This window comes from Rana temporaria, chromosome 11, assembly GCF_905171775.1.
Source record: "Rana temporaria chromosome 11, aRanTem1.1, whole genome shotgun sequence".
Lineage (NCBI taxonomy): Eukaryota > Metazoa > Chordata > Amphibia > Anura > Ranidae > Rana > Rana temporaria.
Genome location: NC_053499.1, coordinates 85,679,700 through 85,704,223, shown reverse-complemented (window position 1 = coordinate 85,704,223; position 24,524 = coordinate 85,679,700). Strand labels below are relative to the sequence as shown.

The window sequence follows — 24,524 nt, the reverse complement described above, 5'->3', positions numbered from 1 at the left end:
TTCAAGTTCTTTAGTGTGCTGTTGATTGTTTTTATGCAATATACCCGTAATTGACATAAAGGATCCTCTCAGCACCGCCTTGGAGGCCTCCCAGGCATTGCTGATTACAGTGGTATCCTGATTAAGAGTCCAATAGTCAACCATACTTTTTTGGCACTGAGCCTGAACAGTCTCATCCTCGAGCCAATAGGAGTTCAACCTCCAGACCCTAGGGCCTGATTTTGGCAGGAGAAAGAGACCTACCAGTAGGGGGGCGTGATCTGATATTCCTCTAGGCAAGTACCTGACCGAGTGCACCAATGGGAGCACATCCGCCGGGGCAAATGCCAAATCTATGCGAGACATAGTATAGAAAGAATCCGAATGACAAGAAAATTGTCTGTCTTACGGGTGTTTCCAACGCCATAACTCTGTAAGGGAGTATACCCTAGTCCAGTCAACAAAGGAGGGATATGGTCTGCCCCCACCCCACAAGCAGTCCACAGAGGGATCAAGTACAGCATTAAAGTCGCCCACAAAGAGCAGGGGACCTGGGGATCGAGATAGTAGTATTAGTGACAATTTGGAGAGGACTTCCTGAGAAAACGGGGGGGGGGTATAAATGTTTACTAGCGTAAACATTGAGAAAGCTATACGAATAGTGAGTACTACAAACCGACCCGCTGGGTCTGTCTGCATACTCAGAGTCTAAGCCCCCAGGGCCTTGGCCACCAAGATCGAGACTCCTCGTGAGAAACTGGAGTAAGTGGCATACTGAGAGGCCAGCCAGGGACGTTTAAGGTATTTCAATGTAGGGGCCATAAGGTGCGTCTCCTGGAGACAAATAATGTGAGGCTTGTGTTTTTTCAAATAGGAAAACATCAGAGACCGATTGTGAGGTGAGTTCAGCCCTCTAACATTCCATGAGAGAATTTTAACCGTGTCTGCCATGAGGAAATACAGTTATTACATATGCAGAGCAAAAATAAATTTTCAACACAGTATCCCACCTATAGTGAATTTCGCAGTACAGTTGATGACTATGATATAGTAACAGTGGAAAACTAGGATTCATAGGAGCAAACTTATTACCCAAATACCACAGTGGGCGGCCTTTCCCGGCATGGAAAATCTGTGAGAATGCCACCCAAACCCCCATCTCATCCCACCCCCCACCCTGCTCTACTAACCCCAACACAGTGAGCATTGGATCCCCAAACAAATTACTACCCCCTTCATCTACAGTCATGGAAGGGAGTAGATAGACCTGTGGCCATGCCACTTGTTGGTATCGGGGAAGTGGTAGTTCCATGTGGGCTCACAGATGTAGTATAACTGCCCTGAGGTAGGATCAAAAGAATATGTGTTTCTTAAAAGGCACATCAGTGAATAGTGCAAGTGGCTTCAAAGTGACAGTACCTTACATGCAATGCAGCCTGCATTGCTAACCAGGGTCACTGCAATATTGTCAGTCCCATAGCAGTGGTGGCTCCTTCTGTAGGATATAAGGGAAAGAAAAAAAAAAGGAAAACCAACAACAAGTAAAGTCAGTCAAAAGGGGAACTTTTCCAATCCTGGGATGAGGGGATAACCAGACTAATCATACACCCTGCCAAAAAAAAACATTCAGGAGGCAAGCCCCCCCCCCACCCCCCGCCCCTCCAAATAACCAAGGCCCAGTTCATCAGGGCCCCATCTCTCGAAAAAAAAGGGGGGGGATGCAGGATAAGGGAAGTGTATGGTCCCAAGACCCCAAACCATTGCTTGCAGGATCAGTTCAGACGATGCCGGGCACGTTTCCAGAATCTGCCATCCAGCCATGCCATGGCGTCTTTAGGACAAGAGCAAAAGTGAGCTTTTCCTTCGTGTATGATTCTCAGTTTAGCTGGGAACAACATTGCATAGGGAAGGCCTTTATTATGAAGGCGGTCTTTTACTGCAGCACAGGATACATGCTGGCGTTGCACTTCAGCTGAAAAATCAGGGTAAATGGAGATGTTGTTACCGTTGAACCTGAGGGAGCCTTTTTTTCTTGCCAGGCGCAAAATAGTAGCCTTATCCCAGAAATTTGGAAACTTTGCAATGAGAGATCTTGGGGGGGCCCCAGGTTGGGGAGCACGTGGTGGGGTACGGTGTGCCTGCTCAATTTCAAAGGTCCTGGAGAATTCCTCCATTCCAAATGCGTCACGCAGCCATTGGTGCAAGAATCTTTCAGGGCGAGACCCCTCTGATCGTTCTGGGAACCCCACAAAGCGAAGGTTGTTCCTTCTGGAATGATTCTCCAAATCGTCCAACTTGGCCCTCAGGGCCCCCAGTTCATCATTGGCCGTGCACATAGTAGCAGACAGGGGATGCACTACATCTTCTAATGAACTGACACGGCCCTCCACCTCCCCCGTCCTATCCCTCAAGTTCTGAACATCTTGTTTTAGGAGGGAGAAGTCAATATGGATACTCTCCATTTGCATAGTGAGAGAGGTTTTTACATCTTTAATGGCCACCATAATCTCTGCTAGTGTAGGCTCCGCAGCGGGGGGGGGGGGCTCAGGGATGCAGGGTCCTCCGAACATACTAGGGACTCAGAGGAACCAGATGTCCCAGCCTGGGTGCGGAATAGAGCAGGGACAGAGCCACTCACCCCCTGATATGTGTCCTGGGCTGCAGAAGAAGCAGGCTGCTGTGCGGCCTCGTGTGCTGCTGCAGGATCGGCGCCATCTTGCCTCTGGGACCGGGTCCGCTGTTCCGCCGCGGATGGGGGATGCCGGGGGCCCATATTTATTCACCATTATTCCTGAATCGGGTGCCCGCCGTCTGTAGGAGCAGATCGAGGGCAGGATGCCTGTAGGATGGATAGTTAGACCCGGAGCTGAGGTTTTACACAGCCAATCTCATGGACTCCCTCAGCTGCCTCCGGCCATACTTAACATTGAGTACGCCTCATAATAGCAGGGGTAACTATACGCCGGAAAAAGCCGAACGCAAACGACGTAAAAAATGCGCCGGCCGGACGTACGTTTGTGGATCGCCGTAACTAGCTAATTTGCATACTCCACGCGGAATTCGACGGAAACGCCACCTAGCGGCCAGCGGAAAAAATGCATCTCAGATCCGACGGCGTACTAGATGCAGTCGTATCTTGTTTTGTAGATACAAAACAAAGATACGACGCGGGAAATTTAAAATTACGCGGCGTATCAATAGATACGCCGGCGTAATTCTTTTGTGAATCTGGCCCAGTATGTTTAAATAGAAAAAGCACAGGGGATAAATAAAACAATGATAAAAAAACTCAAGTATATTAAATAGTAACTGGGGAAATCATATACATTTGCTCCATACAGTGCCACTAAAAAGGAAAATGGCACAAGTTATATAAAATAATGATAAAATACACAAGTAAAATAAATAGCAACTGGGGGGAATATACAGATTTACTCCATACAGTGCTTCTAAAAGGAAAATTAGGAGTAGGTGCGCACTATGGGGTGTAAAATTCATTTTTGCTCCTTTGTTTGCTTTTTTTTTTTGGTTAGAAAGAACATGATTATCTCCTGTTATAGAAGTTTTATGGATACGACTTAATGCAGGATAGAATATTGAAAATAGGATTCGGGAATGTCCGTAGATTGGGTACTCCAGCCAAAAGAGCAGCAGTATTTGATATGTTGGAAGCGCACAAGGCGGGACTAATCTGCTTGCAGTAGACACACTGGGCCAGATTCACAAAAGAGATATGACGGCGTATATCCCGATACGCCGTCGTATCTCTGTTTCTAACTATGTGACTGATTCATAGAATCAGTTACGCATACATAGGCAGAAGATCCGACAGGTGTAATGGACTTACACTGTCGGATCTTAGGATGCAGTACCGCGGCCGCCGCTGGGGGGAGTTTGCGTCGTAAACCAGCGTCGAGTATGCAAATTAGGAGTTACGGCGATCCACAAAGATTTTTCCCGTCGTTACATCGTCGCGAGTGTTAGATTTCCGTCGCAAATATAGGGCACCTTTAACATGGTGTAAAAGTACTCCACCATGTTAAAGTATGCCTGTCTTTCCCGCGTCGCTTTTGAATTTTTTTCAAATCTTTTTTTTTTTTCCGGCGTAAATCTTTTTTGACGTCGCGATTCACAAAACGTCGGCGCGTTGTAATTTCGCGCAAAGCACGTCGGCAAATTTGCGACGGGAGCATGCGCAGTACGTCCAGCATGGGAGCGCGCCTAATTTAAATTGTCTTCGCCCCATTCTATTTGGCCCGCCTTGCGCCGGACGCATTTACGATACACCGCCGCAAGTTTCCAGGTAAGTGCTTTGTGGATCGAGCACTAAACCTGAAAACTTACGGCGGTGTAACTTAAATGGCTTACATGTCCCCGGCGCAATTGTACGTGAATCTGGCCCACTATTCCAAGGAAATCAGGAAACAAGCCCAAAAAAGGAAATTTCAACATCAATACCATTCGGTCCACACCTCCTATTCAAGAGGTGTGGCAGTTTTGGTTAAAAGGGGAGTGATGTTCACCTGTAAGCAGATCAGTATTGATGAGGAAGGGCGGTATGTTTTTCTTTATTGTGTAATAGAAAACAGGGAATACGTTCTAGCAAATATATATATCCCTCCTCCATTTAAATTGGAAGTTATGTATAAATTAATGGATTTTATGATGGATAAAACTGGGATTCCTGTCATAGCAATGGGGGATTTTAACCACTTAAAACCCGGACCTTTAGGCAGCTAAAGGACCCGGCCAGTTTTTGCGATTCGTCACTGCATCGCTTTAACTGACAATTGCGCGGTCGTGCGACGTGGCTCCCAAACAAAATTGGCGTCCTTTTTTTCCCACAAATAGAGCTTTCTTTTGTTGGTATTTGATCACCTCTGCGGTTTTTATTTTTTGCGCTATAAACAAAAATAGAGCAACAATTTTGAAAAAAATGCAATATTTTTTACTTTTTTGCTATAATTAATATCCCCCAAAAATATATATAAAAAAATATTTTTCCTCAGTTTAGGCCGATACGTATTCTTTTACCTATTTTTGGTAAAAAAAAAACGCAATAAGCGTTTATCGGTTGGTTTGCGGAAAATCTATAGCGTTTACAAAATAGGGGATAGTTTTATTGCATTTTTTCTTTTACTACTAATGGCGGCGATCAGGGATTTTTTTTCGTGACTGCGACATTATGGCGGACACTTCGGTCAATTTTGACACATTTTTGGGACCATTGTCATTTTCACAGCAAAAAATGCATTTAAAATGCATTGTTTACTGTGAAAATGACAATTGCAGTTTGGGAGTTAACCACAGGGGGCGCTGAAGGGGTTATGTATGACCTCATCTGTGTTTTCAACTGTAGGGGGATGTGGCTATAGGTGTGACGTCATTGATTATGTGTCCCTATATTAGGGAACACACGATCGATGACAGCGCCTTCAGCTCCGGGGACCGATCGCGGGACTCCAGCGGCGATCTGGGCCGCGAGTCCCGCAGCCGTGGTCACGGAGCTTCAGACCGGGTCGCGGGAGCGTGCCGGCGGCAGGCGTGCGCGACCCCACGGCTGGGCTTAAAGAGCCACGTACATGGATGTGCCCAGCAGTGCCATTCTGCCGACGTATATTAGCGTGAAGGGGTCCTTAAGTGGTTAATGAGGTAATAAATAAAAAATGGGATAGGTTTCCAAGAGAAAGTCTACAGAATGCCCCAGAGAATCAGTTGCATCAGTTCTTACAGGAAGTGGGGTTATTCGATATATGGAGAGTGAGAAACCCAGAGGAGTTGCAATATTCTTGTTGCTCTAGTTCCTATTCCACACTATCCAGGATATATTTATATAAGGGAAATAGTATACCGGGCCAGAGGGGTATCGGATCATTCATTGGTGACAATAACAAGAAATCTAGAGGGGAGTAGGCGTGAAAGGGAATGGAAAATTAGTCCGTTGTGGTTTGAACTAATGGGGGAACCTGAGGAGTAGGGATGAGTAGGGAAACCCCACGTAATTTTTTTTAAATTGACGGCGGGGTTCCCCTTAAGATCCATACCAGACCTGAAGGGCCTGGTAATTGAATTTGGGGGGACCCCACGCTTTTTTTTATTTTTTATGAATGAATCCTCTCTGAATTTCCGGGAGCCAACAATTCATTATAGCCGCAAGTCCGGTTTTAAATTACCTTTTTTCTTTCAGAAATGACACTTTGTGCAGTGACAGTTCTAAGTACTGGAAACATGCGCTATTTCACATGCTAACTTTACACCCCCCCCTAGGTACGAAATTTAAAGGAATATTTCACTTTTATTGTTTCACTCTAAGCATTATTAAATTCACTGCTCCCGAAAAAACGTCAGTTTTTAAAACTTTTTTTTGCATTGATACATGTCCCCTGGGGCAGGACCCAGGTCCCTAAACACTTTTTAGGACAATAACTTGCATGTTAGCCTTTAAAATTAGTACTTTATATTTCTCCCATAGACTTTAACAGGGTGTTCCGCGGCTTTTCGAATTTGCTGCGAACACCTCAAATTGTTCGTTGTTCGCCGAACAGGCAATGTTTGAATCGAACATGAGTTCAACTCGAACTCGAAGCTCATCCCTACTGAGGAGATATTATCAAAATTAAAAGAGTTTATAGAGTTCAATGAAGGAACTGTGACGCAGGGAGTGATGTGGGATGCATTGAACGCATTCCTTAGGGGCCTGAGTATCCAACAAGTGGCAAAAATCAAAAAAGTATCAAAGGATTGGGAAAATAGGATTAGGAAGGAACTAGAGAAGACAGAGAAGGGATATATTGAGAACCCAACATTGGAGAAACAAAGAATATGGCTAAACAAGCAACAGGAATACAGGGTTGAAATGATAAGGAAATCTGAGAAAAAGGGATTATTTCAAAAGCAAGTTGCATTTGGGGAAGGGGAAAGTGTCGGGATAATGTTTGAACATTTAGTAAGAACCAATTCCTCCCCCTCCACGGTACCCGCGATCAATACACCTAATTGAGAAATTTCCACATGGGTGTCAGTGATTACAGACACATTTAGAGAATATTATCACAAGTTATATAGGTCACAAGGTGTAGCAGGAGTAGAGGAATTGGAAGGCTTTTTTGAGAACCTAGAATTACCGACTCTCACAGAGACAGAGGAAGCGCAAATGGAGGCCCCAATAACCCTTGAAGAGGTACAATTAGCAGTCACTGAGATGGCTAATCAGAAGTCCCCTGAAACCTATAAATACTATGGGAAAGTGCTACTCCTAGAACTTCTTAAGGTATTGAACTTGGCGATGGAAGAGGAGAAGTTGCCAACCTCAATGACTGAAGCTACAATAATAGTATTGCACAAGGAAGGGAAGAATCCATTAGAGACTGCATCATATCGACCTATCTCCCTTCTCTGCGCAGACGCTAAAATATTGGCTAAAATAATGGCGGGTAGGTTAAATAAAATTGTTGCGAGACTTATACATCAGGACTAAACTGGATTTATACAGAGTAGATCAACTAGCATGAATATTAGGAGGGTATTTCTTAACTTGCAAATGCCAACAGAGAACGGAGGCACAAGAGCAGTGTTGTCCTTAGATGTGGTTAAAGCTTTTGACAGCTTGGAATGGGGGTATATCTGGCATGTTTGGCCCAACATTTATTAGGTGGGCCAAAATAATGGCCCTAGTGCGAGAATCAGAGTCAATAATGACTATTCAGCTAAGATTCAGTTAGAAAGGGGGCACAAGGCAGGGGTGCCCATTGTCACCCCTGCTTTTTGCTTTAGCAATGAAACCAGTGGCCACTTCAATAAGAACAGATACAAAAATGGAGGGGTTCGTGAGACCGACTGGGGAGGAGAGAATCGCTCTCTATGCGGACGATGTTCTCCTCTTCCTCGGTGACACGGATCACTCCATTAAGCAGGCAATGGCTATTTTTAGAGAATTTGGTAGACTCTCAGGACTGGTTATACATTGGGAGAAATCAGCATTAATGCTGGTAGACCCAATGAGGATCCAGACACTGGTAGAAATCCCACAGTTGGAGATAGTGGGGAGTATGAAGTACTTAGGAATATATATAACAAGTGACCCTAACAAATATATAGGGAATAATATAGTTCCCCTTCTGTCTAAATTTAAAAATAAAATTCAAATCTAGCGGCATCTCCCACTGTCGGTTGCCGGGAGATGTAATTTTATCAAAATGCTGTGGATGCCACAATTATTATATGTGCTGCATAATGCACCTATATGGATACACAAAAAATGGTTCAGGAAAATAGACACTCTGTTTAGAGAATTAATATGGAAAGGAGGACAAGCTAGAATCAGGTTACAAACCCTGCAACTGTCAATAAGAGAGGGGGGAATGGCAATACCAAATCCACGTTGCTATTTCCTGGCAGCAAAATTGCAGCATACAGGAGCAAAAACAGAGCCAGGAGGAGACACAAATGGAGGCCTAATGATTTTGGGGGCACCCCATAAAACAGTCATAGAGGTATTGGAGGCCGACTAATTTGATAAAAATTTCCCCACGGTCAAGATGGCCATTAAAGTATGGAAAGCAGCAAGGTCATTGGGAGGACAGGGCAGTGTAACAGAATATGCGCCTCTATGGAATAACAGGAACCTCCAGGAGTTGGAGACAGTAGGAGAAATTAGGGAATGGGTAGTAAAGGGGATAGTCAGATTGGCTCAGCTATATGAAGGAAGAACCTTAAAAACGTTCACCGCTTTAAGAAAGGAATATGACGTACCTAATAATACATCCGTCTTCTACATATCTTCAAAGTAGACATGCTTTAAATGTCTAGTTTGACAGAGTACTATCACGCGCTGACACTTTCTATGCCTAGCCATGTGGCTTTGGTTTTTTAAACCCCCTTTTTTCCGGATCATCATTATTTTTTCTATACATGACCTTTTGGTCTTGTTTTTCTTTCTGATACTCTGCTGCGAGCTCTCATTCATGCATGTCTATGTAAGTATACTACCACCATACCATTATATCTGCTTTTTATAAGATCCATTTTTTTGTCATTGTGGTGGCTCAAATGTTTGACTTAGTAAATGCTGTAAGTTTATGAACTGTTTTTGTATTTTAGATTACAATATAAAAAATACAGTGGATTTTCCCTGAAGAAGGAGATTTGTCTCCGTAACGTGTAGGATTCTCTCCATCGTATGATTTCCACCCATGAGTGGATTTCCAGTATATGTATGTTACATCCATGCATGGCTGTACGCTTTATATGATGATTCATTTTTCCATATTAATTTTTCTTTTCTTTTGTCTAATTTTGTACAATAAATATTCAATGAATTTTACCCTTTGTGGTTATACTATCTGTGCCTACAAAGTCCTTCCCTTGAGGGGAAACTTTTGTTCTACATAATGAGTCCATATGTAATGTAATTAAATATGTTTTTTACCTAAATATTGTCATGGATATACAGTAATGTCTGTCAGCTTACCTTTCTCTCCATGTGTTCATCTTAGGCCATTCCAGGAACTATATATTAACCAGTGCACTGCAGGTCTGCATTGCTGATCAACATTGTTTGTTAAGCATTGTGTGTTTAGGTTCCTGCTTGCCGTGTGCTACATTCATCTCTGTGTACCGATCTTGGCTTGTCCCCGACTACTCTTGTTTGCCTGTGACCCTGACCCTTGGCCTGTCCCTTGTTTATCCTTGTCTGCTTGTCGCCCGACCTTGGCTTACCCTTCACTATCTCTTGTGTCCTGAGTGGCTGCTTCCCCTCTCTCCCTACGGAGCGTGACCTAGGGGCCCCTGGGGGCCGCGACCTGAATCCATTTGCAGCTAAGGCCATCCTCACCACTAGAGGCTCTGGTGAATACCAGCTGGATCTTAGATTCCGCGCCCTGGGGAATCTTGGGCTCAAGCTTCCTGTGGGATCCCTGTTTGAGCTCCAGTGGGCCTGTCCCCCATATCCACTCTGTGGTCCATCCGCAGCAGTCTGCTATAGGGTCCACTACCTTGTGGTGCACTCCTCACTCCAACGGGGTGCATCTGTCATCTGACCACAGGTGACCTGACAAATATTTACCCTAAATCATATTGCTAATTGCATATTGTACTTGTTTGTAGCTTAAATACTGACATTTGCATTTAAAACTGTAGGTTTGTAAGTTTTGGAAATGCCAGGAAAAACTTGGTTGTGCCAATAAATTTTGGGTGTCATGTCAGTGAATTTCAATCTGGCAGGTTGGCAACACTGCTTGGTGTGTACAATACCTTCCATGGGTCAAATGAGAAATTTGATTGTACCATTTTTTTGGCATAAGAATTTGGCTTCCAAATTGCCATTACTCTTTTGCACATTCTTTATCTTTTGGTAGACAACAGCACATTGATTTTATGCCCCAAGGTAAGCAAAATTTCATAGCTGGTAAATTTCTGAATGTAATCATGAAGCTGCCTCCACATCCTGTAGGCTTAATGCATGGGGAACTGTATTAGTAGAAGTAAAGTGCTAAACGTAGGGATAATCTTGAAAGTGTACTGCTGCATTTTAAGTATTTTACTTGGAATTGACATTTTAAATAATGTTTTGCTATTTTTTTTATATTAGTTGGATGTGCAATTGCTTTAAAATAAATTCATCATCTTTTATTTCAGCACTCTCCACAGTGGGCGGAAATTCAGATGGCTCTCCTTGTGTCTTCCCTTTTACTTTCCTTGGCAATAATTATAACTCATGCACCAGCACTGGAAGAAGCGATGGCAAACTATGGTGTGCAACAACCAGCAACTATGATAATGACCGCAAATGGGGTTTCTGCCCTGATCAAGGTAATTAAAACCTATAGAAATAACAAAGTAAATTACCAGACAGTATGTTAGAATAAAGTTTATAAAGACAGCTAGTAGTAGTTTGTCACATTTAAAGAATATGTAGGCCCATAAGTTAATACTATGATTGCTGTACCATGTACTTGTATAAAAAAATATCATGTTCTTTTGGCATTTTTTTCCTTTGTGTAAAATACTCAGTGTTCCAGCCAGTCCCTCTGCTTTGCTAAAGAAACTGACTACACCAGGAATGAGGGCACAGCGTGGTCAGTGTTCTAGCTGTGCTGGGAACTCAATCTGCTCTCCTCCAATGATCAGACTTGACATGTTCCCAGACACAGCCATTCACTGGGAAGATCAGTGTGGTGCTTCTCCTTACCGAGCTCTCTGAGAACAGAGGAAATGCTATCACTTATAAAAAAGGGGAAAAGGGTGTTTATATATATATATTTTTATATATATATATATATATATATATATATATATATATATATATATATATCTATACTCAAATGTTTTGCCTTTCATTTCTATTTTAAGCTGAATGGGTTGTAGTAAAAGGTGAAGGTTCACATATACTTTAAAAGAGGAAGTAAACCCTGATGTGTTTTACTTCCTCTTTGTTCCCCTGCAAACCCTGCAAAGTAAAAGTATAATGGGCTTTCTCAGTCAATGAGAAGGGAGAGATCCGGCAGAGCCACTGCTCTTATGCACATCATTGGATTGATATTGGGCTTAGGTAAGTATTAGGAGAGGCTGCTGGGGGAGCTGCACACTGAAGGTTTTTTACCTTCATGCAAAGAATGCATGAAGGTAAAAAACCTCCAGACTTTAGAAACACTTTAAAGTGTTACTAAGCCCCAAACAGTAAAATCAGTCTTTATATGCAGTAAAGCATACTTGTTATACTCACTATGGAACCTAAGGGGTTAATCATCTACATTGTGTAAAAAGGCTGTTTGTTCCTGTCTTCTCCGATCCCTTATTCCACTGTCCCCAATCTATCAACTGATAAGACAGAGCCTTTGTCACTCTGCACATGCTCAGTTTGGTGTGTATTGCTAGAGAGTTTTTTTCTTGGAAAAGTGCATGTTATCAGCACAGGGCCAATCAGCACTGTCCAGTCAGAGAGTCAGGGGTCCTGCAACCTCATAGGACAGCCAGAGTAGAATGAAAAGTCATCCTACAAGCTTTAACCAGAAGTCACAAAACTGCTATATACTTCTGATGAGAAAAGATATTTAGCAGTTTATATTTACTAAAATAATTGCATTTCCATGTTCTGTGTACTGTGGGAGACAAGATATAGTGAATTCAGGGTCCTGGGTTTAGTATACACTTTAAGTTCACCTTTTGTAAAAAAAATTAAAAAAAATAACATGTAGCGCTACCCCCTCAGGAGTCGCTGGTTGTTTTTGGATCGGCGTATTAAGTTACCTTTAATCGTTGTCCTGGGGTAATAGTAGTGAGCAGAGCAGTAAACGAATGTCCAATCAGCGAATGAGGTTTTCTGAATGCTTTATTTCTCGGCCCAACACATGGCCAACATCAACATGAGGTAGACAGAAAAGGTTGATAAAGTAGAAGAACCTTGCGGTATCAGGCCTGGATAGAAGGAAAGCAATCCTGCTCTCAGCAACAGTTGTACAATTCGTTGCCACTCCAGCCAGAGTGGGCGAAGTGCCCCCGGACAGACCCCTGCCACAGGCCTGGCAGCCGGAGCGTCACTTTAAGATTGTTGGGAGGAACAGGCCTCTGCCACAGGCCTGGCTATGATTGAATTAAGATGCCAGTTGAGGCCTCTGCCACAGGCTCAATGCTGACAATGTGAACGCAGAGCGAATCCTCCCAATAAATCACGTCAGGGTCACCGTCTGACAGTTTCAGCGTGCCTGTCAGTAACCGGTCACCAGATCCCCGATGGTTCGTTCAAGTCTCTCAGACAACCTGCCTCCCGGTTCTCCTTGAGCCGATCCCCCACCGAACGGCACACAGCCTGGGATCTCCTCAGTAGAAGGGGGACCCAGTCAGTCACTGGGGCCCCTTTGTGGCATCAGTTGCTCTAAGCCAGGAGGGCCCAGAGTATGGAACTCTGCGTGGCGCGCGACCCCAGGCCAGGTGGGCCATAGTGGTGGGGCCCGCGATGTGCGCACACCCTAAAGGTGGGTGCCACCCCCGGAACCAGGAACCCACGAAGAACCAAGAACGGCCTCCGCCACAGAAATACTCCCTCCCAGCATGCGAGGCTCAAATCCTCTCATTGGCTGCTTGGAAGAAGCGGCTCCGCCTGGACCTCTCTGGTGCCACCTGTCGTCCAGGGATTGCATCACATCCCTAGAACGCAGTCTGACCCACAGAACAATCCAGATTTGGCTACAGCCAAATTTAACACAATTAGGACTGATAGCAACTTACCTCTCTCATTCTCCCACTAACTTTAGCGTAGTGCCTTTACTGAAAGTAAGGGGGCGCTACAAACAAATGCACACCTTTTTTGCAGGTAAAAAGAAAGTACATTTATAATTTTTTTTACATTGCATCCTGTAAAGCATTGCTCCCGCGATCAGCGGGGGCCTGACGTCACTTCTGGTTCTGTGTATTCCAGTGTGGTCCCGGAAGCCGGTCAGTCATCTTGTCACTTCGCTTCCCCTCCTTGGATACAACTGCTGATCGGCTCTCCCACTGTGTGAAAAGGACTGAGCAAGATTTTACCATACTGACTGACATGCTTTATTTATCTTGGATCTTTAACCATTAATTAATAATATACACTGTGGAATTCTTTCTTCTGCCTTTTATGATGGTACTTGTAGTTTATTCATTTATAGGAAACTGTGCAGTGTGCATAAATGACACGGCCATGTCAGTGGAGCCCTGTATGGCCACACTGTTTTCAAATGGTGACAGCGGGTGCAGGGAGAAGATCCCCCACCCACCATCACAGACAGGGGAGCGTTGGTGGTGGGAAGTGGTTGAGTAGGAGCATGTTACATGTTAGACCCTAAATATGGGGGGGTGATGTGAAAAGGGACTGAGTACACTGCTGTGGCGGGGGCAGAGGTTCAGGGGACACTACAGTGGGGGGGGGGGGGGGTGATGTGAAGGGGCAGAAGGCACTGCTATGGGGGAGGGGGAGAGGACACTACTGTGGGAGGGGCAAAGTACATTACTGTAGGGGTGATGTGAAGGAATAGAGGACATTGCTATGGGGGGGGGGCAGGGGACACGTTTATGAACTTTAAAGTTGTTCTAAAGCCTGGACATTTTTTACCTTATTGCATTACCTGCAGTAAGGTAAAAAAAATATCCTGGTGTTTATATAATCCCCTCACCCATCTTTACACTTACCTGAGTCCTATCTCAATTCTGCTTTGTGCCCATATTCAGCAGCTCTCTCCACTCTCTCTGCTCACAGAGGCAGCAGCAGGGCAGAGAGCAGAGGGGTGGGTCTGTGTGTGTTAAAAATTGCACATGGGTTTGAGACCACAGTTGTGCCACCATAGGAAGCGGCTTTCTATGGAAGACCCCAGAAGATGAGGTCCCCCATAGGACCACTGGACACACATGGCAAGTAAATATCATGTTTGTTATTTTACTAAAAAAAATTACACTAACAAACACTTTAAAGCGACATTAAAGCGACATTAAGCACTTAACCACTTAACCCCCGGACCATATTGCTGCCCAAAGACCAGAGCACTTTTTGCGATTCGGGACTGTGCCGCTTTAACTGACAATTGCGCGGTCGTGCGACATGGCTCCCAAACAAAATTGGCGTCCTTTTTTTTCCACAAATAGAGATTTCTTTTGGTGGTATTTTTTTTTCAATATGGTTATTGAATATTTAAAGGGTAAAATATAAAAACAAAGATAACAAAAGGTATCATAGGTATTGTGACATACAAGCTTCCAAAATGTATTTATACAATGTAGTCATAGCAAGATGGAAAGTATTACCATGAAGCAGGAGTATCGGGCCACGGAGCCCAGCAGTCGTCAAAATGCTTACATCTCATTGAGTTAATAGCTATCAGTCTCTCAAAAGTATAGTTCCTATGGGTGGCTGTTACTATATCTGATAGGTTTAAGGCCTGACTGGATTTCCAATTTTGTAGAATCTTGGAGCGTGTCTCTAAAAGTAAGTGCGTAACCATCGGCCTCATGACATGTTGAAATTTGTCAATGTTCAGATGTAAAATCGCCAGGGCAGGGTCTGGGGACGTGAGTACACCTGTCAGGGAAGAAATGAGATGGAAAACCTGGTTCCATAAACTTCTTATATTCGGACAGTGCCAAAACATGTGAAGTAGGTTCCCCGGTTGTCCACAATTCCTCCAGCAACTAGGAGATGCGCCTGGGAAGAACTGGGCAATTCTAAGCGGGGTGTAATGCCACCTGTTTGCTAATTTGATCGTTAGTTCCCAGTGTTTGACACAGTATGAGGCCGTATGTATGGTCTTGAATGCTTGTGTCCATTGGGAGTCAGAAAAAGTGGTACCAAGGTCCGATTCCCATTTTTTCATTGCTATGGTTTTTGAAAACGTCAACCTATCCCTAAGCGTATTATAGAAGAAGGATATGCCTTTTGTGACAGGTGTGGCTGAGGAGTAGAAATGCCATATCCTGCTCGGGAGGTGTATTGTTGGTGGAGATGTAGTTCTGAGGAAGTGATTGATTCTTAAACACGTGAACAGTGTGGTATTAGTGAGGCGATATTGTGCCATAATTTGGCATGTCTATTTAAGTGTAGGGCCTGCATAAATGTCAGAGATATGTGTAATGCCTTGGTCCATCAAGTCCCTCACCTTCAACATTGGGAGTTTGACCTCCAGCAATTGTAATGGGAGTTTGTATTTCGTGTCTTGCATGTCTTGTTGATGGTGTTCCAGTAGGAACCTCCAGGCCCTCATAGAGGCCTGCACGGTAGGTGGAAGTGTAATCAGGTCCCACTGCACCCACCTATCACTCAGGAGTAGTAGTTTTAGGTCTGTAGTTACTGAAATGTCCCTTTCTAGGTCGACCCAGAGAGGCTTATCCTTCTCCAGGAACCAGTACTTGATTTGGTCCAACCTCACCGCCCAGAGATACTCATATACATCTGCCAATCCCGCCCCTCCTACTCGTTTATGGGAAGTTAGGTTGTTTCGTAAGCATCTTGCTTTTTTACTGTTCCATATGTACTTCTAACCCATAGATGTGAGTTTCTTGAGATAGTGCTGTGGTATATGGATCGGCAGTGTGCGGAACACGTACAATATTTGCGGTAATATGAGCATTTTGTATGCAGCGATTCTACCCATCCAGGATATTTCTTTTTGTGCTAAATCCCTGAATTGGTTCTCCAGTCTAGCTATGAGTGGGTATAAATTGGCTCTGACAAGCGCTGATATTCTGTTTGTAAGCGTAATGCCAAGGTAAGTGATTTTTCCCGAGCTCCAGGTGTAGGGCAGAGTAGTTTGTAACAGGGATTTAGTACGGGGAGGTACCCCCAGGTCTAAGATCAGAGACTTGGCAAAATTGACTTTGTAGTACGATACCTCCCCAAAGGACGTGAGAATGTTGTGTGCTTCTTTCAAGGATGTATGTGGGTTGGTCAGGAGCAGAATTACATCATCAGCAAACAAGTTAATAACATGCTCCCCAGAACCAAACTGAAAGCCCGTAATCCGGGTGTTCGACCTGATAGCTTCCGCTAGGGGCTCTATCATCAAGTTGAAGATGGATGGGGACAGGGGGCAACCCTGTCTTGTTCCATTGGAAATGGTAAACGTTGATGACAGAAACCCCCCAGAAAGCACCCTTGCCGAAGGGCAGGAATATAAAGCCATAATAGCATTCAATATGGGTCCCCTGAAACCAAACCTATCTAGAACTTTTTCCATATAAGTCCAGTGGACTCTGTCGAACGCCTTCTCTGCGTCTATAGACAGCAGCAGAGAAGGCGTTCGAGTTCGCTCAGCATGATGTATTATGTTAACAAGTCTCCTCGTAGCGTCGGAGGTTTGTCTCCCCCGCACAAAACCCATCTGGTCGCGTTGAATGATATGAGGGATAATATCTGTTAGTCTCTTGGCCAAGAGTTTCGCATACATTTTTGTGTTCGTGTTGAGGAGAGATATAGGCCTGAAGTTTGCCGGTGTCGTGGGGTCCTTGCCTGGTTTAGGGAGGGTTACTATATGGGCTATTAGCATTTCTCGTGGCAGGGAAGCCGAGACTGTGGCTTCATTAAAGATAGTGGACATGTGGGGAGGCAGAGTGGATTTGAATATCTTGAAGTATTCGTTGGAGAACCCGTCGGGTCCGGGTGATTTCCCAGGAGGGAGTGAGTGAATTATTTTTTCCACTTCCTGTTCTGTAATAGGGGCATTAAGTAAATTAAGCTGTTGCTCAGACAGGGAAGGAAGGTGTATCTTCCGCAGGAAAGTATTGATGGTTTCCTCGTTTGGTTGGGGGGTGTTAGGGTAGTCTCGGAGGTTATATAGTGAGCTATAATACTCTGCAAACTGGTTAGCTATTGCCTGGGGGTTGATTATTTTGTGTGTGGAAGTTTGGTTAAGCAGATATGCAATTCTTGTCTTAGTGCGAGCTGCTTTAAGCCTATTTGCCAGGTATTTTCCTGCTCTGTTAGCATTAGAATAGTAATTCAGCCTGAGACTTCTCAAATGTTTGTCGTATTGTTGAGATAGGAGTTCTCTAATTTTTTCTCTACGGGCATGTAATTTTTTTGCTAAAGGGGCCGAGGGAGATTGTTTGTTCTGAGGCCTCTATATCTCGTAATTCTGTGAGTACTGTGTTGAGACGACTGGCCTGCTTTTTTTTTTCAGTAGCCCTTAGTATGCCTCTTATGAAGGCCTTGTGCGCATTCCATATAGTAAATGGATCCGCTACCGAACCTGCGTTATCGAGAAAGTAGTTGTGTAAGTGGGTCGCTATGGTTTTTTGGTAGTGTTGATCTTGGAGGATTCTGGGATTACAGCGCCAGATGGGTGGTGAAGAGGAGACTCCCCTTTCTTTTATAGACAGTGCAATAGCTGCATGGTCTGACCATGTAATGTCATGAATTGTTGTGACTTCCACATTTTGCAAAAGCCACTTATCCAACAAAAACATATCTATGCAGGAATATGAGCAGTGTCTGTTCGAAAAAAAGGTGTAGTCCCTTTCATTCGCATGAAGGCACCTCCATGCGTCAAATAGTTCCTCCCTGTGGATCAGGGACTTGAGTGCCAAAGCTCCTTTGACCATGCCTGAGGAAGAGTCTATGGATGGATCGCTTGTAACGTTGAAGTCCCCGCATACCAGCAGGTTACCGTAGTTCAGCGCTTTTGCTTTCTTGAGGACTTTGGTTATAAAGCGTAGTTGGTGCTTGTTAGGTGCGTATAACGTGGCTATGGTGTAAGGTTTGGAGTTGATATCACCCGCCACAATAATATATCTGCCACCGTCATCCAGAACCACGTTTCTAGGTTGGAAGGAAAGAGTGTTCCTGATAGCAAGCAGGACCCCTCCGCTCTTGCCGGTAGGTGTGTAGGCTGTATATAGTCTTTATGGAAGCAGGCTGGGGCGTTGCCTAAGTGAAAGTGGGTTTCCTGCACACATAGGATGTCGGCTCCTCGCTTACGGGTTTCTTTCCACATGGAGAACCGTTTAGCAGGGTGGTTTAGACCCCGAGCATTCATTGACAGTATTTTAATCGTCATTGTGACAGAGACAGTGTATTCTGGGTGGCAGTGCTCAGGTACTCACAGTTCTTTGGTCGATCGCACCTGAGTGCCGGTAATGTGGACGAGGGTGAAAGCCTGGGTAGTCGGTCTTCGACGATGCTGGGCTTATTAAGACAGAAGCGGCTGTGTACATCACAAAAACATGGATATATGAGGGAAGAACAAAAAATGCAAAAAAAAGAAAACCAACAGAAACACTTAACAGGGTTGATTTAAGAAATGGATCCATAAAGCGATCCTTGTGCAGTCGTAGCTGCTATTGAAAAACGGGGGTGAATAGGAGAGTTAGAAGACAGTAACTCCTCCCGGTAGGAGAATGTGGCTCGGCAATTAGGCGTGAGCAAATCCACTAGTATTCTTTTTGGAGGATCTCTTGCGTGACACCACCTGCCAATCATTTTGCAACGGTTGTGGGGCGGAGGCGGAAGGTGGGAGTGCGGACTGATCCGGGAGCATACCCCATTGTCGTAGGGCAGCTAACCCTTCTTCCAATTTGGACACCGTGACAGTATTGCCATTGTGGGTGATTGAAAGCGTAGCTGGATATTTCCACTTATGGAGGATATTGTGGTTTCTCAATGCTTTGGTAATAGATAACAGGTTCCGACGATGTTGCAAAGTGTGCCTGGATAGGTCAGGTAAAAGCCTTACTGTAGCATACTGCTGAGGCATACCTCCAGGTTTACGGGACATTAGCAAGATTTGGTCCTTGATATGAAAAAAATGCACTCTTAACAGGACATCTCTCGGAGTGTCATCAGGGAGGAAGGATGGTTTGGGGATTCTGTGGATTCTGTCCACGAGGAGATCCTGAGCCGTCGCCTCCGGCAGCAACGTGGAAAATAGGGTCTGCGCAAATTGTAAGAGCTGATTAGGTGCAACAGACTCGGGAACACCGCGTAGTTTGAGGTTATTCCTCCTGGATCTGTCTTCGAGATCCGCTATTTTGTCCTTTATCCAGACCATTTCCTCCCTCTGATCTGTGTGGGCCCCAACCAGCACATTGTATGATGATGTGCACTCCTCCATTTTGGTTTCCACCTGAGTGACTCTGTTCCCCAGGGCGTGGACCTCTGCCCGACATTCTTTAAGCCCTGCGTATAGATCAGCCTGCAGGGATGATCTCAGGGACAGCAGCATGTCCTTTAGCATCGTGTCAGACAAAGGCCTGTTGTCAGTGGGAAAGTCCGTTATGGGATCCCCTCCCTGAAGCCTCTGGCCAGTGCTGTCACGCTGGGGTCCGCTTACCTCCATGTCCGGAGCGTGGTGCGGCTGTGACGGGGAGTGCCTCCTCTGCTTTGTCTTGGCAGGGCTCCGGGTAGTTGGGCTGTTTGTCCCCGACGATGAGCTGCTGATCGGAAGCAACGGGCGGGTGTCATCAGATGGGAGATCGCGTCCTCCTTGCTGCGCTCCGTGCCTGTCCTCTCGAGAGCTTCTGGCGTCGGCGCTATTTTGTTGAAACCCGCGCGCTGCTGAGGAGAAGAAGTTCTCCAATTTCTGCGGCTGAAGGGGTTTTTTCCTGTTCTTCCCCATTCGCAGATTGTGCGGCCGCGGTTCGCAGGGCAGGCGGTGGTGTTTGCGGCTGTGGATGCTGCCTGTGAGCGCTGATGGGAGCTGATTTTCTCCTGGGGATCACGGAGCTCCTAAGCTACACATCCATCTTAGGGTCCGGTCGCCACGCCCCTCTCTTTTGGTGGTATTTGATCACCTCTGTGGTTTTTATTTTTTGCGCTATAAACAAAAATAGAGCGACAATTTAAAAAAAAAAATGAATATTTTTTACTTTTTGCTGTAATAAATATCCCCCAAAAATATATAAAAAACCTTTTTTTTCCTCAGTTTAGGACGATACGTATTCTTCTACATATTTTTCATTAAAAAAAATCGCAATAAGCGTTTGTTGATTGGTTTGCGCAAAAGTTATAGCGTTTACAAAATAGGGGGTATTTTTATGGCATTTTTATTAAAATATTTTTTTTTACTAGTAAAAAATATATAAAAAAACTTTTTTTTTCCTCAGTTTAGGACGATACGTATTCTTCTACATATTTTTCGTTAAAAAAAATCGCAATAAGCGTTTGTTGATTGGTTTGCGCAAAAGTTATAGCGTTTACAAAATAGGGGGTATTTTTATGGCATTTTTAATAAAATATTTTTTTTTACTAGTAATGGCGGCGATCAGCGATTTTTTTTGGTACTGCGATATTATGGCGGACACTTTTGACACATTTTTGGGACCATTGCCATTTTTATAGTGATCAGTGCTATAAAAATGCATTGGATTACTATAAAAATGCCACTGGCAGTGAAGGGATTAACACTAGGGGGCGGGGAAGGGGTTAAGTATGTCCCTGGGTGTGTTCTTACTGTGGGGGGGGTGGCCTCACTAGGGGAAACACTGATCCTCTGTTCATACATTGTATGAACAGAAGATCAGCATTTCCCCCCCTGACAGCTCCCGGTCCCCGCTCTGTAACGAGCAATCGCGGGTGCCCGGCGGCGATCGAGCCCGCCGGGCACACGCACGGGAGTCGGGGGCGAGCGGGGGGCGCGCGCACGCGCCCTAGTGGCCACTCAAAGAGCCGCCGTATAGCTACGGGCTCTCGCCCAGGAGAGCCGACCTGCCGCTGTAGAATGACGGCGGCTGGTCGGCAAGTAGTTAAGGACCGCCTAACGCCGATATACGTTGGCAGAGCGGCATGGCTGGGCATAAGCACATACAGGTACTTCGTCTTTAAGAGCCCAGCCGTGGGTCGTGCGCGCAGCTGGCGGCGCGCTCGCGACCCGGTCCTGTGGTCCATGACCACACCTGCGGGACCCGTGGACCCGATCCCCGCCGGTGTCCCGTGATCGGGTCACAGAGCTGAAGAACAGGAAGAGGCAGGGCTGGACTGGGACAAAAATTGGGCCCTGGACTTCATCCAGACTGGCCCACTTTGACATGTCTCTCCTATGGTGGCCAGACACCCCCCCCCCCCCCCGGCCACCCAAGCCCCCTCTCCCCCTTCACTAGCCACTAGCCGTTCTACTTTATTAGAGTAGAACGGTTGGTACTGGTACTCTTATAGGCAGTACCAGTAGGGAAGCTAGACATTATTTCACCCGGGGCAAAGAATCAGTTTGGTGCTCCCACTTATGGGACAAGATTAGGCAGAAGTGAGAAACTCCCAGGCCATAGCTGTTGCATCAGCTGTCTGTCCCCTCCCCCATGCTCCTCTGTCATCCCCCCTGCTCCTCTGGTCCTCCCCCTGATTCTCTGTTCCCCCCAGGTGAGCGCTGCGGAGAGGGAGAGGAGGTAAGCTCTGCGGGGAGGGAGAGATAGAGGAGCAGAGGGGGGCGGCGGTCCGCTGTCACTGAAGCCGGCCCACTGAGCCATCGGCCCACCGGGAAACTCCCTGTAGTCCCAATGGTCAGTCCATCCCTGGGAAGAGGTAAGTGTAAACAAACATTTCCCCGTTCTTCCTAGTGAGAGTGTCACTGATCGTCTGTTTCCTGTCATAGGGAACGCCGATTAGTGACATCAGACGCCAAGCCACGCCCCCACACAGTAAGAATCACTCCCTTTGATCACACTTTACCCCTTCAGCACCCCCTACAGGTTAACCCCTTTACTGCTAGTGTCATTTTCACAATATTCAGTGCATTTTTACAGCACTGATCGCTCAAAATTGTCCCATGTGTCCGCCATAATGACGCAGTCACAATAAATAATTATGATCTCCGCCATTACTAGTAAAAAATTCCCCTATTTTGCGCAAACCAATCAATAAACGCTTATTGCGATTTTTTTTTTTACAAAAAATATGTAGAAGAATATGTATTGGCCTAAACTGAGGAAAAAAAATGTATATATTTTTGGGGGATTTTTATTATAGCAAAAAGTAAACAATATTGAATTTTTTTCAAAATTGTCTCTCTATTTTTGTTTATAGCACAAAAAAGAAAAACCACAGAGGTGATTAAATACCACCAAAAGAAAGCTCTATTTGTGGGGAAAAAAAGGACGTCAGTTTTGTTTGGAAGCCACGTTGCATGACCGCAGTTAAAGCGACGCAGTGCCGAATCGCAAAAAGGGGCCTGGTCCTTTAGCAACAAAATGATCCGGGGCTTAAGTGGTTAAAGGCTAAAAAACAAAAACAAACATGTTATACTTACCTGCTCTGTGCAGTGGTTTTGCACAGAGCATCCCCAATCCTCCTCTTTTGGGGTGCTCCACTGGTGCTCCTGACTCCTCCTCTTCAGCCAGTGCCCCCAATATCAAGCCACTTGCTCTGGGGGCACTGGTGCATGCTCGCTCCCAAGCCCTTCTCTATGCATCCATGAGACACATATGATTTTTAGTTAAAGCGGAGTTCTGAATATAAAAAAAAAAATATATATATATATATATATTAAAAGTCATCAGCTACAAATACTGCAGCTGCTGACTTTTAATAATCGGACACTCACCTGTCCCAGGGTCCAGCGATGTGGGGGAATGAGGCCACGCCCATCTCCCCCTCCTCTCCACGGCGCCAGCATTGTCACTGTGGGCGCTTGGCTGTGACTTCAAGCCACGCTGCACACTGTGACACTGTGACGTGTTCCAGATGATTTCTGAGAGGGAGGGGGGAGAGGTGAACTTCCTTCCGGCACCACATTGCCCTGGGAAGAAGTGGGAGCTGGAACCCTCTAAAAAGAGGGTTTCCACCCCCACCCCAAAAAAAATGACATGTCAAATGTGGAATGTCAGGGGGTCACCTTCCCTTAAAGCGGAAGTTCAATTTTTGGGTGGAACTCAACTTTAAAGTCACATAGAACTGTTTTTTCAATGCTTCACGGCACGCTATACTGAAGTGACACGATATTTCGCTGGTGAGATTCAGTTCACCTATGCTGTGTCCACTGAGACCACATTACACCAGTACTTGCTGCTGCAAGTGGATGCCTCTAGGCTTCATTGATATGAGCTTATGTGAGTGCAATGTTTGAAGCTGTTTTAATAGAATAAACTTTTTACAACTGTAGCATCCCCGAAGGAGCTGCTGGTTTGTTTTGGGTGGCATGTTACCTCGTGGCTTCTCTGCCGTCTAGGGGTGTATGGTGAATGTAGCAGTAAGGGAATGTCCATGACAGGTGTCTTTTTCTGTGCTCTTTATTACCCAGCCGGGTAAAAACTATAAAACTTTGTGGTGATAGAAGAGTTGAAGTAAAAGGAGAAATCGCAGATTCAGGAGTAGCAATAGGGAAACAGTCCTGCTTCCAACAACACTTAGGGGCTGATTTACTATTGTCAGTGCGCTGCGCTGGTTCATGTCTTAATTAGTGCGCCGGGTGAAGCCTTAATTAAGCGCATGAACCAGCGTAGCAGCCGGCGCATTGCAAGTAAAATGTAAAGCCGCGCCGAACTCCCTATAGAAGTCTATGGGAGAAATCAAGTGTTCATTTTAAAGGCTAATCTGCAAGTTTTGTCCTAAAAAGTGTTTGGGGACCTCAGTCCTGCCCCAGGGGACATGTATCAATGCTTTTTTTATTTTTTAAAACGGCCGTTTTTTCGGGAGCAGTGAAATTAATAATGCTTAAAGTGAAACAATAAAGTGAAATATTCCTTTAAATTTCGTACCTAGGGGGGGTGTAATATCAGCATGTGAAATAGCGCATTTTTCCCGCACTTAGAACTGTCCGCGCGAAAAATTACATTCTGAAGGAAAAAATCCATTTAAAATTCACACGCGGCAATAATGAATTGTCGGCTCCCGGCAATTCTAAAGGGATTCATTCATAAAGGAAAAAAAAAATGTATGGGGGTCCCCCAAATTAAATTACCAGGCCCTTCAGGTCTGATATGGATATTAAGGGGAACCCCGCCGTAAAAAAAAAAAAATGGCGTGGATTCCCCTGGCAAATATCCATACCAGGCCCTTCAGGTCTGGTGTGGATTTTAAGGGGAACTCCACCCCAAATTAAAAAAAAAATGGTGTGGAGTCCCCCTAAAAATCCTCACCAGACCCTTATCCGAGCACGTTGACCTGG

General features: G+C 45.1%; 1 protein-coding gene across 1 annotated transcript in view; it reads left to right on the top strand.

The window, feature by feature from the left end:
- Nucleotides 1-24,524, top strand: part of MMP2 (matrix metallopeptidase 2) — an 876,267-nt gene that overhangs the window by 355,760 nt on the left and 495,983 nt on the right. Inside the window, exon 7 of the mRNA XM_040328746.1 lies at nt 10,615-10,788. Coding sequence (XP_040184680.1) covers nt 10,615-10,788 — 174 coding nt within the window. The remainder of the gene's footprint in view (nt 1-10,614; nt 10,789-24,524) is intronic.